General features: G+C 41.2%; 1 protein-coding gene across 3 annotated transcripts in view; it reads left to right on the top strand.

Annotated features, from left to right (window-relative positions):
* The window catches only part of LOC134617951 (plexin-A1-like), a 307,268-nt gene that overhangs the window by 143,984 nt on the left and 146,534 nt on the right, over positions 1-16,750 (top strand). For all 3 annotated transcript variants that reach the window (XM_063463038.1, XM_063463040.1, XM_063463039.1), the window contains exon 5: positions 14,660-14,760. In XM_063463038.1, coding sequence (XP_063319108.1) covers positions 14,660-14,760 — 101 coding nt within the window. The remainder of the gene's footprint in view (positions 1-14,659; positions 14,761-16,750) is intronic.

Here is a 16,750-nt window from a genome sequence, read left to right on the forward strand (position 1 = left end):
CTTCACAGCTGTTTTTATGTACATGTACACTTGCTGGCATACTGAAAGACACACACACACATACACGCACACACAAACATCCTCATTGCAAATAAGTGAAGGCTGGGAAGAGAGAGGGAGAGGAAGAAAATGGAGACACTTGAAGAGCACCATTAAGAGCTGATGAGGAAAAATATATTAAAAATATACACGGGGGGAGTGAGCAATCAAGGTAATTACACACATATAGTACCACATACTGGGCATGAACACATTTGCAGCTTAAGCAGCGTTCCACACACATGCACAGTTTTAGGTGCTAATTAATGTCATGAATTTTAAAATGCACCATATAGGAAGAAGCCGTGCATACCTTCCTTCCACCGGGGATACACATTACATGCAACCCTTGAATGTTTACTTCAGGATATTCCTCACAAAAATCCTTGGTTCTCCATCTAAAAAACACCTGATCAACAACAGAAAATTACAGCTGCCATTGCAGCAAGCAACCACAGAACTGAAAAGATGATAAGCATTATTATACACAGGCTTGTGACGTTAAATTGGTTAAACTCCATGGCCTCTCATTTCCCCACACTGACCTCATCTGCACAGCGTTATGATATGCACGATCAAATCCTGGCGTGTACGTGTCATTATATCGAAATGCCTTTATCCACGAGAGTTTGATACAGCAGTCGCCACTCTCCCGCTCATCCCTTCTTTACCTGCACGACTCTTATCTCATAATGGTTAATGACCTTGATGTGATAACCTTCAACGAGACTTCCTCGCTACGTAGACGGTAACCGGCGTGTAAGTGCTGTGTAATTTACCAGCGATTAGACTTAATTGACTTTCACGTGTCTGAATAAGCACGCGGAGGAAGTGGAGTGTAACTGATACAAATGGACGTCGTTGTTGTTGACGTGACGGAGGGAATAAGGCGCTCTGATCGTGGATCGGTCCAGGAAGCTGAAATGTACTCTAAAAGGAAAATGCCTAAATGCATATTGAATTACACTGAGTCGGGGACACACGTGCTGATTTTGGAAACTCGCGCTGAATTATGTATGCACACGAAGATAGAGTTGATTCATAATGTAATTTCAGTGCCCAAATTATTTATAGTTATGCTCCAGGTCCAGTTACAACATTAACACAATTAAATGCAGCAGAATGTGTGTGACCGCCTACATTTTTAACACTGCACACAGGAAAAAGACGAATTTCTTTTAAAATCTAAGCAGCTTGTAAAGTAACCATGTATCAACCCTGTGTCTGGGCCCTGTTCTGTTAAGATGACTCACATGCTTTTTAGTATTTCTTTTTTTTCTGAATAGACACAAGTCCTTAAACAATAATTCACTCATTATTCTATATATATTTTTATTAGTGCTGTTCAAGTATAGTACAACTTTAGGCTAACTCTCTAAAAAAGAATAACATGTTAGTGTAGAAAGAATAGTCAAGAGCATACTTTTTTGATAGAAAATAAAACAAAACATGCAGCAACATATTCATTATTAATGTCTGCCTCTTATTTTCTCATCCGATTACGTGTGCTCTCCATCTGATTATAACGTTTACAGCACTTAGACCTTAGCGGATTGATTGATTGTGATACCACTATAATAATCCAGTGGCACATTATTATGTTCCAAACGTCGTTTGTTTTTTGCTTGGCTTGATCTGTCTAAGGCATTTTGGTACATTTATGGTTTTTAATAACCTCAGCCAGAATAATTTTAGATGTTCACTTTCTACCTTGCTCGCTAACTGCTAACAGTTTATACCCGTCTACCTCTTTTTTTCTGGATGGAAGGGATGCAGACACCTGTCAGAAAATGTATACTGATGACCTTATTGCAGTTAAAAGAATTTGAACTGTTTTTAACCTTCAGCTTGGTGCTTGTTTGGTTTTGGTAACTGAGGGTGCCTTAGGAAATAGCTGATTAAGTCGATTGTTGGAGTCGTTATTCAAAAAAAGGCAATGTATTACACATTGCTTGTTACTTTCTTTGAAACGAATGTTAATTACCCGGAGAAAGTAATTATGTTACACTAATTGTTACATTGCGTTCTTGTTACTTCGTAAAATGACCTGAAATGCGTTGTCTAATAATTACCAGTTAACAATTGAAACCTTAAGCTACAGTCTGACACACCAACACAAACGTCATCATCCCAAAGAGGACACATAGAGGATCTTTCTTTTAGTGCTTACATATGAATACAAAGCTGACAACACAAGGAAAAACGGACAAAAAGAATTCAAAGTGATCGACACAAAAACATGAACCGGTAGACAGAATTCAAGCTTCAACCCTGACTTCTCAGGGTTGGGACACTCGGCTTTAATATCACTCTGGGTTCTTGGCGAGCTTTGTGTTAGCATGCTGTCTGTCCAGACGCTTGCAAAAGCCTAAGTTCTGTTAACAGTATAATATGTTCTTTTTCTCTTCTGGATTCAGTCTGTACTTTACCATCGTGGTCTTGTCCTTTCATGCAATAAAATAAAAATAAAATATTTTATTCCTCAAAAGCTGTACAGCATCTGCCTGAAATTATATGAATGTAGCACGAGGGCGCGGGGAGAAAAGAAAACTGTGTTGCTGCTGTATTTCTTTTCTATCTACCCAGCATTCAGATAACTAAAGAGCCTTTGTAACACAAGTACAGTAGGTCAGGTCTCAGCCCAGCTATGTAATTTATGAGGGCAAAATGATATAATAACGTTCACTGGAAACTATAATCCTCAGCCCTTTGAAGACTGGATTCAAAATCCCACCAAACGTCACAAAAGTCAAAGTTAAAAAATTGCTCAAGTGTTCCCTTCATTTTTTGAGCACTATACATTGCTCTGGGTTACCTTGAGGATTACAAAGAATATTCATCTGTGAAAAGACACTCTAAATGATATCAAATACAACTTTAGGCCTCTGTCCAACAACTCACTGCTTCAGCCAGCAGCGCTTAGCAGCTGCTCAGCAGGATGAAGAAAGTCCATGCTGAGAGCATTTGCAGATTTTCCCTTCTAATTCCTTTCATCTGCAACTGCTATTGCTACCAGAAAGTCATTTTCAATTATTAAAGGTAGTGTTTTATTTTTGATGAGCACTGATATGTCTGCTGCATGTTAGTGCAGTGACAGTAGGAGGTCAGCTGCTAGGAGAGAAGCCTTGTTGAATTCGCAATGCTTCCTCTTTGACACGATCCAAGTTGATCCGTTACATTTTACTAATCTAGCCAGTGAAGAAGTGCAGGCATTCACATGGCGGATTCTTTTTGCTGCACTTTAAAGAGGAATTGTTTTGAAACCCGAGGAGTAGATTATTATTACGAATCCAGGGTCGGGTAAAGTAAAAATAATGACTAGTGCCGCTCCAATATCAAATATTAAGAGCTAGCAAGCGCAAGCTAGCTTTAGGAAATCTCAAAGGTACATTATGTTTGAATTTTCGTAATCACCATGTTATATTTTGCTCATGAAATCCACACAGAAACACAAAAACAACAAGGTATAGTTTTACAAGAGATTTCTGGAACACAGTGACTTCCTGGAGAGTTTGTTGAATGACGGTTAACTTCATAGTAAGAACAACAGTCAAGGTATCCTAATTTCAATGGTGCTGGTAGGGAGACACATTTGTTGTTTCCCTCTGTTTAAAGCTTAGCTAATTTCCTGTTGATGTTGCATTCAGTTATACTGAGCGCCATCCATCTCTATCTGTCAACATTTTGAATGTTGACAGAATTACATGACGGATAACCATGTAAGCTCATTTTTCCTAGAGACCGATGCCGCAGTGGAAATTTGTTTTTTTTAAATTGCATATTCTCTGCCTGTGTAATTTTGTTCCTATGAAAGTCAGAATCGCACTAATTGACAGAGAAGACAAAATGGACTGACCAACTCCTAGGAGAGCAGATAATGGCCTTTCACTTCCAGAGCTTCACCACTGACCAAATTTACAGTCCAGCCAGAGAATGAAGCAGAAAAGGAGGGAGTGAGAGTGGGTGAGAGCTGAGAAGGTGGGAAAATATAATTGGTTTGGAGAATATGCTCTGTTCCTTTGTCTAACTCTTCCTGCTTCGTATTTGCAATATTCTTTTAGGGTTCGCATGTCAGTCTCTCTCAGTCAGAGTGAGTTTGTGTGGTAACTGCTCTCCCACTGGTGGCTTCACAGAGCATAGAGAGTAGAATGATGATTGCCCCTCACCGCTGCATGTGAACTTGTGTTCCAGACAATAAAGGATCAGAGTGTGTGCATAGCCTTCTTGGCCTGCCGATGACGTGTCTCTTCCTAGCCAGAGGGTGCTTGGACACTAGTTAATGTGTTAGGGTTTAAGGTCACTCGCCAAGCCTTGGGATGTATAAACTTCTGCATTTTTTTCAAGCCAAGAAAAACTATTTTTTTCCGGGGCTCTGAATAGAACTGTTACTCAAAGATTGAGTAACAGGTTAGAATTCACTTAGAGTTCTGGCATCTCGAAAGTCACTCAGAAACTCCCAGACGGTAGTCCATGTCCAGTAGGATCCTGAGGTAAGGTGGGGAATCACACTGTAATGACTTTATTGTGCCAGACATAAACTGTATTTGTTAATTATTTTAACAAACACTTGTTTCATATATAATATGCAGTATGATTTGGCGCAGATTTTTATGGTGGATGCCCTTCCTGATGCAGCCGTCCTATTTATACGGTTTGGGCCAAAACTAGGGGGAAATCTACACCATAGTTATATCATAACTGCAAGCTCCTCTGAGACCCTATGACAGGGGTGGGCAACTCCAGGGCTGGTGTCATGCAGGTTATAGATGTGTCCTTAATCCAACACAGCTGATTTAAATGGCTAAATTACCTCCTCAACATGTCTTGAAGTTCTCCAGAAGCCTGGTAATGAACTGATCATTTGATTCAGATGTGGTGACCCAGGGTGAGATCTAAAACCTGCAGGATACCAGCCCTCACGGCCTGGAGTTGCCCACCCCTGCCCTATAACGAAACCTAACCTACCTAAACACAACAGCTTGCAGCTATTGCGTTTGGCCTGTTCAGTACTGTCAATTCCTCCTGCGCATTTCCAGCTACTTTTTTCCCTACAGTTTTTGAATTTATCAGTGAGCAAATACCAATAATCATCTCAATATAGGAATAATAATCATATCATCATCATAAGGATTCCCAAATGTCAGCATATATCTGGAGGGAGATTGTATGAGACTGTATAAGAAGTAGAAAGACTTCTATCATGGCTGGCACTGCCTATATAACACCAGTACATGACCACAAGGTAATTAGCAAATAATCACATAGGCTCTACAAAGGTTCACGGCAGAAGTCCAAGTCAGCCTGAGGATGTAAATATGTCTCAGCATTGTTTTACTTTGGCGTTTTCGGCCTCTCGAGAGGAGCAGCACATGCTGAAAACAAATTACTGACATCATCAATGCGTAAAGTTGTTATATATGTTGGCAGCCAGTCGCCTTTATATCGAAACATGGTGTGTTTTTGATTTGATGAAAGTTTTTTTCACATATTTAAACCAAACATGGGAGTGCTTTTGCAATATAGAGTGCGCTTGATTTGCACCAATGAGAGACAACTTTCCGCTACAAGATGATCAGCATTATTCCACCCTACTGGCTGATGTGCATGCACACTCTGTGACAGTCGCATTCAGGAGTGAGGTGTACCTTGGTGTTGTTTGTCCTCTCCTCCTCCTCTCTTCCTCCTCTTCATCCCTTCATTTTTCTCTCCTTGTTGAATAATAGAAATGCCAAGTGATGAGAGCTCAAACATCAAAAAGCCCATTTCCCAGCTTGACAGAGCAATTTACCTTTTCCCATATTCACTCGCACATAATTAAAAGTAGTGGATTGGACTGCAGCGTATAGACCGCATATCTGTATAGCAGCAGTGAGTCACATATAAGAAGGCGCGCGAATGTAGAGTGCAAAAACATAAAACTGATTCACCGCGAGAGGAGAGTTTTCGATTAGCGAGCGATGGATTTACACACGGCTCCTTTTGTGTCTTTGTGAGACACACACTCCTACACGCACACACACACAGCCTCACGGTGTTCTTTCACTCCATGTGTCTTTGTCTGCCTCCAGCTTTGGGTCCGTCTCTGTCTTTTCAGTGATATCGCATCATTTTTGTGCTCATAAAAACGAGCAGCGGCACTAAATCAATTTTATCATTGCTGTTGTTTCCTCGTTACATGTTCAAATTGTCCCGATCTAATAAAAGCCGCGCGCTAAAGGGAGATTTTTCATACTGTCATCACCCTCTGTCGATGACGTCACCAAGACAGATATTTCTTTTACCCTGCGTGTCCCTATGGATGACATCACCTAACTGCTTGAAAGTAAGTGATTAAGTGGATTACAGCTCATAATCTATTGATTTCTACTGTACCTTTGCACCAAAGGACTTACTTATCATATAATTATCCACCCTGCTTCTAATGTGCAGCTTCCTTTTCATTAATTCCCGTGATAATGAGCTATTCTTTTATTTTCAGCCGGACGAATACAGCCTGAGGATTTTTGATCTACTTCTAGTATTGATGCAGACAGCACCCAGTCTCTGATCTTTGCTATGTAGTAACATAGTAACATCATGACCAGGTTTGCACTATTGAACTCAAAGGGCAAGGTCACGCCTCTGCGCTTGTAAAACAGCTTCATTAGGTCGCATGTTGGCAGCGGATGGCCCCTTCCCCTGCGAAGCCTCTCAGACAGTGGCATAACGGTCCAATGATGTACCTCCGTGTATCGATTTTGCTACAGTACAGAAATGTACTGAGCTGTACTGTACAGAAACCCTACCCCTGGCACCACATCAGACAAGGTTCATATTCAATTCACTCAGCATTTACTGTACTTGGAGGTCATGCAGAAAAGAGTGCTGTGTGCTTCTTTTATGACACTTTCCCTGGTGTTTTTCCAACTTTGAAGTGGCTAAAAAAGTGTTATTGAAGACATGCACAGGAAAAATAATGAGATGAGGATACAGAAATCTACTAGAAATGCCCTTGGCCCTGTCAGCTAATTGGTTGAGTTGAGTTTCGGAGCATGCCTTTGCATTTGTTTGCATGGGCGAATTGAAATTGGTGACAAGGAGGTTTATTTATTTTTTTAATGCTGAATATTATTTAAATGTTGTCTCTGAGTATGACATCGAAGCCCTTCTGGCGTGCTGGGCTCTCAAGTTCAAGTGTAATGCTTGACTTCAACTAAACTATGAACTGCTTCAGGATTTATCCATGAATAAGCTTTTAAGAAACACTCTTTTTAAAAAATCTTTTTTTGACATATAATTGGTTTCACATCACACATATACAGCTGAAAAAAAGTGTCTCCAGCCTTTTCTGAAAGACTGCTTCTAAAGTTGACAACAGGAGAGGAAGTGCTGCTTGAAGTGTTGATGGCGGTTGCTCCTGTGCTCATTAACAGTCTGTGTGAAGCCCACTGGATATGTTATAGGTTGGACATGTAATGAAACTAGAAACTAGAAAGTACACGTCACTATCAAAATGAAATCTCCAAACCCTGTTTTATAAATGTGCGAAAGAAGAGAAAATGCATGGAAATACAGTATTTTAAAGAGTTTGAAAGTCAGTATGAAAGTAGTATTTAGTCTTTCTTGTCATTTCATTAAGTAGTCTTCATGAATAGTTCTTCAGGCTTCTTAAAGGTCATTCAAAGCTCTTGTTCTTGGATGTTGGCTGCCTTTTGTTCAGTTCAAGAAGCTTCAACACTGATTCGTTAACGTTGAGTTCTGGCTTCTGGGGAGGCCAATCCATGACATAGTGTTCCATTCTATGTCTTCCTGGTATGCTTTTACTCCCTTGGCACTGTGTTTCGGATCACTGTCATGCCGAAAAATGAAGCTATTGCTGATCAGATGTTTTCCAGATGATATTGTGTGGTGGATCAAAATGTGAGGGTAGTTTTTTGCAAATCTAGTGGCATAACTTTTGGCAAGATCCCCAGCACCACTTGCTGAAACACAGCCCACATCACGACAGAGCTTCCACCATGTTTTACAGATGGCCGTGGACACTTACTGCTGTACCTCTGTTAAGACCTCCACTCCTCCACTCATTTTCAGTCCAGTTCTTGTGTAATTTAGCATATCTCACTCTTTTCTCCCTGTTTCCCTTCCTTGGGAAAGAATGGCTTCTTGACAGCGACCCTTCTACGGAGACCATTTCTGGTAAGACTTTAGCAAACGGTAGATGGATCAACTGAAGGGCCAGATATATCTCTCAGGTCCTTATGTCAGGTCTCCTGTTTCTCAAGGACATGACTTTCAGACATTGTTCATCTGCTGTAGATAGTATTTTAGTCCTGCTGCTACTTCTTTCGAAATACACCCTTCCCGTTTAATCACATTTTATAAGGACATGATGCACGCCGTGCTGAGATATGCAAGGTTTTAGCTATTAGCATGTTTTTGAAATCAATTTGTTGCTGCAAAAAAAAGCTATTTTGTGCTTGTCAAACGGTGTTATATTTGGTATATTTGGTATTTGATTCAAATCAAGAAATGGGAACAATTTATGTAATTATGCGACCGGCGGCTAGTAAAAAAAACAAGTGCTTTAAAATTGGTTCAACACTGGTTCATCCTGTGAGTTAGGGGCCTTTTTTACGTTTGATTGATTGAATGGCCAGAGTTAAATGGTTTAACAAACAAAAAAATGTTACTTTTAAATTTTTCAGGCATGAAGACTGGACTAAAATTAATGAATAAGCTGCAAATGTCCAGAAAAAAGCTTTGAAAGACCTTCAGAAATCCTATTTCTCAAGAACACTTTAGAAATGGCAATAAAGTCTAGCTCCTTGGAAGGAAAATATAAAGATAAGAGGTGTGGCTCAAGACTTTTGAACACTGATGGCACTACTGATGTCTAAAACGTTTAAAAAATGATTGAGAACTTTTTAAATCTTGAATTTAATTGCATTTCTGAAAGACTTGACGGCGTGCATTTACATATTAAAAAAAATTGCACTGGCATCTTTTCAGATGACATATCTTTCTCCTCACCGACACACAAACACGGATGCGCACACATCCTTGCTGTCTGTCAGCGAAGGCAGAGAGATGACTGATCGGCTGATCAGAATGTGATTTGTGAGACAGTCAAAGAGACAGACAGTGAGAGCGAGAGCGATCGAGAAGTCTTAATGTGGTTGGGAGCAACAGCGTGACTTGGGTTTAAAAAAAAAAGAAACAGGCTGAAGCTGATTTGTAAAATCTCAGTGACTCAGAGCGTGAGATAAAGAGACAGGAAGTCAAGAAGGACTTAGGAAGCCAAGATCATTTTAGTTTCATTGCTCGTGCAGATTTCTGGTGCCATGAATCATGCATATCTGTGGCTAAGAAGACAATATATGTAAAATAATATGTTTGTTTTATAGGTTTATTTATATAGATCTTTTCATCTCTTTCATCTTGCACATGCTAACGCTCTACTGCAAATAGTAAATAATCAACTTAGCTTAGCATAAATACTGGAAACGGGGTGTACAAACAGTAGGGTGTTGAGTTTCTCAACACAGACTCAACCCAGTGTTTCCCTTCATTGTCATCTTGGGAATGTGAGTACTACGTGAACTTAGGCAAGGAAGAATGCACTTTTAAAAGGTTGACTCTACAAGAGTTTGTTTTCTTGCTAAGCTCTGTATTGTTCCCCTCTCTCTGCCTGTTTCTGCCCAAGGTTGTGTCTCGCAGTGACTACTTGTGATCTATGGCCTCATTTGGTGTGTTTTTGGTCTGTCCAGCCAAATTCATGACAGATGAGGGCATATCAGAAAGATAGAAAGGCAGAGAACGGGGGGATGGATATGAGACTTTTTTTTTTTCTTAAACAAGCACTACTGAAACTGATATTCGGACTGTCCATTATTTTTGTGTGTTTATAAGTCATTCGGCATTGTTTCGGTGTATCCTTTGCACATAATTTAAAGTGTAATTTACAACAGCGTTTTGAAGTTGTACACTCAAACACTGCACCTCAGTGTGCTTACATTACCACAGATAGCGTATTTGCATGCACTTAGTTGCTGGTAACATGTGTGCATTTGTGCAGTAGTCTTAGAATTGGGCTTGCTGGCAGAATAAGCCATCCATCAGCCTATTGTGTAGCGATAGCGCCTTATATTCCTCGCCATATTATACAGATGGGACAATTACAGCTAGGCCTATAGCGGCAGCTAGCTTGGGACCAAAAGGGCCCCATATGTGGAATGAAACATCAGTCGCAATTACATTTGTGTGTCTTTCTCATCTATCCTTCCCTGTATTCCTCATTTCCACCCTCCTCCATCCAATCCACCTCCCCCACCCCCCAACCGCCACCCTCCTCCTTCCTCTCATCTGCCACTAGGCAAATTAAGAGGCTCTCTATCATGACCCAAATGAGAGAGGCTCATTTGTAGCAGTTATTTATTTGTAATAAACTCTCCCCCCAGTCATCTCCTCTGCTCTGCTCTCTCTCTACCCTCCACTCTGGAAACATGGCGAAAAAGAAAGAGAAAAAGCATCTGAATGCTGCTGGGGATATTTCCCCCCCCTTTCAAACACTGTCCATTATCATTTGAAGACTAAAATGAATGTTTAAAATGGACATTTTCCCTCCGTGATCTCATTCTTTCTGTCTTCCACTACCTCTTCTCCTAATTCCCCTGTCCTCCCCCAGCCTCACCTCCCGCCACTGTCCACAGATGGATGTGTTTCCCCTCGGCAGCAGCAAATAGGCCACGGATGAAAATGCCATATTTAATATAAATAGGTGGTGCTCACTTATGTACTGTCTCGCTCACACACACACACACACACACACACACACACGCACACACACACACACACACACGCCAATGCTCCCCAGCCACCTCAGTAAGACAAAGAGTCTTTGGCTGAGCATCTCCCGTTTCCCATCCCATTATCTGTTTTCTAAAACTCAATAATTGAACTGTTCCAATGGAATACATCATCTGGCCCACTATCACAAAATCCCATTGAATAAACTTCTCTCCCTGGCTATTGTGCTTGAGCATGACATGTTTTTTCTTTCCGTCCTCCCTTTATCAGATAGGCTGTATTACTAGCGTGGTATTTGTCCAGGCGCAAGTAATGACTGCAATTTGCTGCTATTTGATGTCCTGTAAGAGGCCTGTGCCTTGTAATGGTAGCATTATAATAGTTACCAGGCACAGGTTACTATTACCATGTTATGAATCTGCCATAAGCTATTGTGTCCAACTGTACATTAGAGTGACACAGGAGGAGGATATGTACAGACCGCGCAAGAGATGCCAGGATTACTGACATCTAGTTGCGGTATTTGCTGTTTGTATTAAAGCTGTCTTGGGATGTAATGTGCAATTGGCTCATATAAGGAACGGAGTTTCCCATTATACTTTAATCCAGTCCTGCATTTATAAGTTAGACTGCAATTATTTGCAAACCTTCACCAATCTGTCTGAGAGTGGTTGCAGTGAGTTTGAGTCAAGCAGCAATTATTTAGACGGATCTTTTTGCAAAGATCACCAGTCGCCCAGAGGTGAAGGGTGTTGTATGGTGAACCTCTGGGTGACCGGTTGGTTGCTTCAAATACTCGCAGTCGGTCACCAAATGTGAAAAAATTCAGTGCAGTCACTTGGCAACCACAGATTTTTTCTCCAGTTTGCAAGGAGGTTATCGTCCCATTTTTACTGTAGTATGACTGAGCCATGAAAATATTAAAGGATAGACCTGACACTCATGTAGGGTTCATCAAAGCAGATTGAGTTCATTGTTAAGTTGAGACAGACACACTGTTTTCCCCATACTATCTACAACTTGAGCAGCTCCTACCCAAATGCTCTTCTGGTGGCCATCAGAGGCTGCTTTGGGAATCATGCGAATGGGGAAGATTTTGAGCAGCGGAAGGTGCCATGAGCAGAGCAACAGCGAGTACAGGAAATTGGGATTTTTTTTAAAAGTATGTTGACATTAAAACCAACATATGCATTCATGTCTGATCAATCATGCGGCAGCTGTTCAAGCATAAGACATGAAAAGAGCATGATTCAACATTTGAAGTTTAATAAGTTGAAAAATGGTGCGGTGAAGGTAGGGTTTCTTCTTTGAAGGTTTTTCCACTGCTGCGTCTGCAGCTGCCATTAGAATTCACCCTCACCACCTTCCAGCTCACCTGGTGTGCCTCCTGCCTCTGCAGTGTTATTGATGTCGTACCTCGCCTATCTGAGGGAGCAGGAGGTGTGCGTGCACGTTCTCGTTCTAGCGTGTGAATGCATCCTGGGTGGTCAGTGATGTATTTAAGAATTTAACAACTGCCCCAGAAAACTTGTCTCAAACTCTCAATTTAGTCCAGAGAGTAACTTTCTCACTGGCGTGTGCTTGTGTGTGTGCTTGCCTGAGGCAGTTTCCTGTCTGCCAATCTACCTGTCACTGCCAAACAGCATCCAGTAAGTTCAGATAAAATACACAGATTCTGATACGCTGCAGATTACGGATTTATAAAAGAAAAAGATTAAACCTGAATGTGCACAGGTGTGATTAAAGCATTTTGCAAGGGATAATTAGTCAACTTCTTCTACACTCTGGGTATAATCCAGTGTAACTTCTCCTTGCCGATTATCTTGCAAACAGATGGTGAAGGCAGCAGCATACAACATGCATGTTCAATAATAATTGCAGCTATCTGTTGACTTCTCAGTGCTAATTTCTGCAAGTTTCACCGTGGCCTGATGTTCAGATACATCTTCAGTTGCGCTTTAAGAGACCGATACATTTGGACAATGTTGTTTGATGTCCTTGTTGATAGAGAGGTTCCCCAGTTCCTATGCAAGAGATCAAGTTTCATCTTAGTGCAGTCATGCAGAGACACAAATGGCAGCTAGGACAGATTTAGGAGACAAAAGGAGTAATCCTCGATGTTTATCTTAATGGTGCTAAGTACAGTACCACAGTATCATGCATTTGGTTATTGCTTATTTTTCACTGGAGTGCTGCACAAAGCTGGTTTATGTAGTTTTTGGAGTAAGTGACAGACAGCCTAATAAAAATGTAGCTGCAGAAAAGTCCTTACAGCTTTACGCTAGCTAATTTTGAATGTACACCCATTAGTTTGGGAGAGTTGTAAGGGACTCAATAAGAAAACAATCGTCAAAATTAACATAGTAAAGACAAAGACAGACAGACTTAATGTGTGTCAAGGCAAAAAAGGCTGCAACCTACACTAATTCAGCATGATTGCTTCTTTGCTTTAAACACACTAAATCTCTGTACCTCCCATTTAAGTCTAGAGCACTATAGCCAAAAGAGGATTGCTCTCTACTGCAGTAATTCATATTTGGTGGAATGAAGCCTGGATTATACTCAGCTGCAGACACGGACAGCTAGAGACCCGATGACCGAGTAGTCATTACCGTTGCACTTCTTTGAAGTCTGCTGCCTGGACGTTTGCATAGTTGGTGCATTGTAAAGTGAATTCTCTGCGGATGTGTGCGTGGACCTCGCACTCACTGTCTGATCTTGAAATTTATATCACGAGGACCCAAGAGGACCCTAGCGGACTCAGAAAATATAAAACCTGCTTGTTTTTTTTTTCTGGGACTTTCCTGCCTTTCCATACCCAGATAGGAAAGAGCATAATGCAGGGAAGGCCCACCTCACTGCCCTTCTAGAGCAGTGGCAACATGTGTCATACAACCTTGATTGAGTTAGATACAGTATGATAAGGAAGGGTGGGGTGGATGTGGTTTGCAAAGTGCTTGCACAGCAACTGTAGGCAGGCGAGTACCTAGTGCACCCTATATGAAACTTGTCAACTGGCAATTTCGAATATTTTTAGCTGAGATAATCCTATTTGAAGCCAAAAAAATGAAACTCTTGGTCGGGCTAGAGGAATTCTTATGCGATTGCCACATCAGCAGGTTGATTTCGACCCTTTAGCGTCAAATTCCACAACAATCCGTCCAGTATTGATCCTTGAATCCACTACCCAACCAAACGACGACTACACTGACGATTGCACAAAGCAATGTGCCTAAACTTGCTATATGTGTCTAGTTATAGCTCGTCATCATAGGCTGAACAGCAGTCTTTATGGGGAGTGTGAATCTGATCTTGACGATCAGATTAGCACCTCTAATCCTGAGGGGCTAAGCTGATTTTTGATGCATACAATCTGCTCTTAGATCTTTTTGCTTTGAATAAATTGCAACCGAGTTTTATTCTTCCGCACGCGACAAGGAGAAATTATCAATGCCTAAAAATACACAAATTGTTTGCTTGCATCAGAACTGTGGGCAGCACAGAGTATATGTATTACAGAGATAAGTTCTTCAGAGGGTGTGTTTACATGTTTGTAGACCTCTACTTTTCTCCCTCTAGCTACCTTTATATGCAGCAGTATGGAGTTGTAAGCAGCACTTTCAGAGCTGTTTATCTGTGATAGTCACAGTGGGCTTGTTCCTTTAATCTCATGTTCCAGACGCAGGACACCTCCAGTAGATCCTGTTTATACCAACCCTATATAGTACAAGCTGTTTGAAGGTGGTGTAAACAGGGTTTCTGCGCAGCTTTAACCAAGTGTGTTTGCCGAATGTGTGCTTATGTGCGTGTTTTTTTTTTTTCTTCTTCTTCCTAGGTCACCCGTGTACCAGTGGAGAGCTGTGAGCAGTACACTTCCTGTGGAGCCTGTCTGGGATCAGGAGACCCTCACTGTGGCTGGTGTGTGCTGCATAATGTGTAAGTGCATACTCTTTACTGCGTCGTATGTAGTTATTCCGGTGGTTGCTCAGTGGGTGTTCTGCACTTAATTACAGTCTGTCACTTCAACAGAGTTGTGAGTTCTGCCTGTTTATGCTCATGGTAACCACATTATGTGAACCTGTTTTGGCACTGCATTTGTCAATGTGTTCTAACACAACAAATGCCGTGATTTAACACCTTATATAATGACTTTCTTTTGAAAATTGTCTTTAGATAAGTGTATCTGTTTTTCTTGGATCAATAATTGACAAAAATGTGTCACTCAGTGTCACCTACACTGAAGCTTAGCCCTGTGACTTATTCATAAACATGATCTGAATGCTCTCATTTTACTATTTTACTATAAAGCAACACTTTGAAAGCACATCAGATCTCGGTGGGGAGTGTGTTATCAACCTACAGGTAATGGTAAATACTGAACAATATTACAAATTACAACATTCTCCAGACCCTGTCACGTCTGTCACATGTGCTCAGAGTGAACCTGCTCTCATCTGTGAACAGCACAGGGCCCAATAGAGGATGTGGGGCCCTCAGGCCACCCTCATGAAGTCTGTTTCTGATTGTTTGGTCAGAGACTTTCACACCAGTGTCCTATTAGAGGTCATTTTTTAGAGCCTTGGCAGTGCTCATCCTGTTCCTCCTTGCACAAAGGAGCAGACATTGGTCCTGCTGATGGGTTAAGGATCTTCTACGGTCCTGCCCAGCTCTCCTAGATTAACTGTCTGTCTTGTGGAGTCTCCTCCACAATCTTGACACTGTGCTGGGAGACACAGAAAACCTCCTGGCAATGCCATGTATTGATGTGCCATTCTGGAGGAGTTGGACTACCTGTGCATCCTCTGTAAGGTCCAGGTATCGCCTCACACTACCAGTACTAACGCTGACCCTAGTGAGATGAGGAAGGAAGAATGTTGGTGGTATCTACTTTGAAAGTGTTCCTGTTTTGGGGGTTGTCTCATTTTGCTGCTGCTTTGGTGTTAATGAAATTAACACCAAAGCAGCTGAAACTGATTAGCAACCCTCTCGTCTACTTAACTGACCAGATCAATATCCCAGAAATTTAATTGACTTGATGCTAAACTCTTGATTAAATGTGTCCCTTTAATATTTTTTGAACAGTCTATAATGTGTTGAAGGAAAAAGTTATTGTAGCTTTGAAGAGTCCTTCAACCTTCCATTCACTCCTGGTGTTGTAATTATCTGTACATCTGGCAAAGGAAGTCAAAATCTGACTACTTTCTCACCTTTCCCCACATGGCTAGTCAAAAACAGACCTTTAGATTCCAGCATCCTCAAACTGACCCCCCACAGCCTACATTAGCTTCAATATTAAACTCATTTTCTGAGGATATAATTGCAGCCCAAGGAAATTGGCCTTTTCTCTTCAGTAGCCACTTTCTAAAAACTTGTTCTGCTAATTTGGTCGGAAACACTTGCATATAGGAATTGACCATTTAAAGCTAATTATATTGTTTGATTTAGTGGAAAAGGTTCTGCTCTCTAAGAGAGCACTAAAAGAATGCAAAAGGCAGCGAGGATTCGGTTGGGAGATCCAATTCCCCTTCACAAATACGTGCAGTAATTCGACATTAAAGCTTAATTAAGGCAACATTACCAAATGTTTAGCACATAAGGAGGACGCTGGGGTGAAAAAACAACCAAAAAAAAAAAGCTGTGCCACATCTGACATCCAGGTTTCAGCGGAGCAACAGTGAGAAGTGTTAAGTTGTAAAGGACAACATGTACACCAGTGTTAATATGACTGGGAATTTCTGGTCAGCTGCTAGCCAAGCAGCTGATGAATGAGCCGCTGATGGTGAAGCATGAATGAGCAGCTGGTGCCAGTCAGTGAATGCAAGTACATTCAGTGCTCTGCCCGAACTAATGCTTTGCTCTACGTGTTTATGGCTCTTTTGGACTTTATGTTTGACTCTTATGCATGGTCAGTCTTCACGGTAATCAG

This window comes from Pelmatolapia mariae, linkage group LG20 (assembly GCF_036321145.2).
Source record: "Pelmatolapia mariae isolate MD_Pm_ZW linkage group LG20, Pm_UMD_F_2, whole genome shotgun sequence".
In the NCBI taxonomy this organism is placed as follows: domain Eukaryota; kingdom Metazoa; phylum Chordata; class Actinopteri; order Cichliformes; family Cichlidae; genus Pelmatolapia; species Pelmatolapia mariae.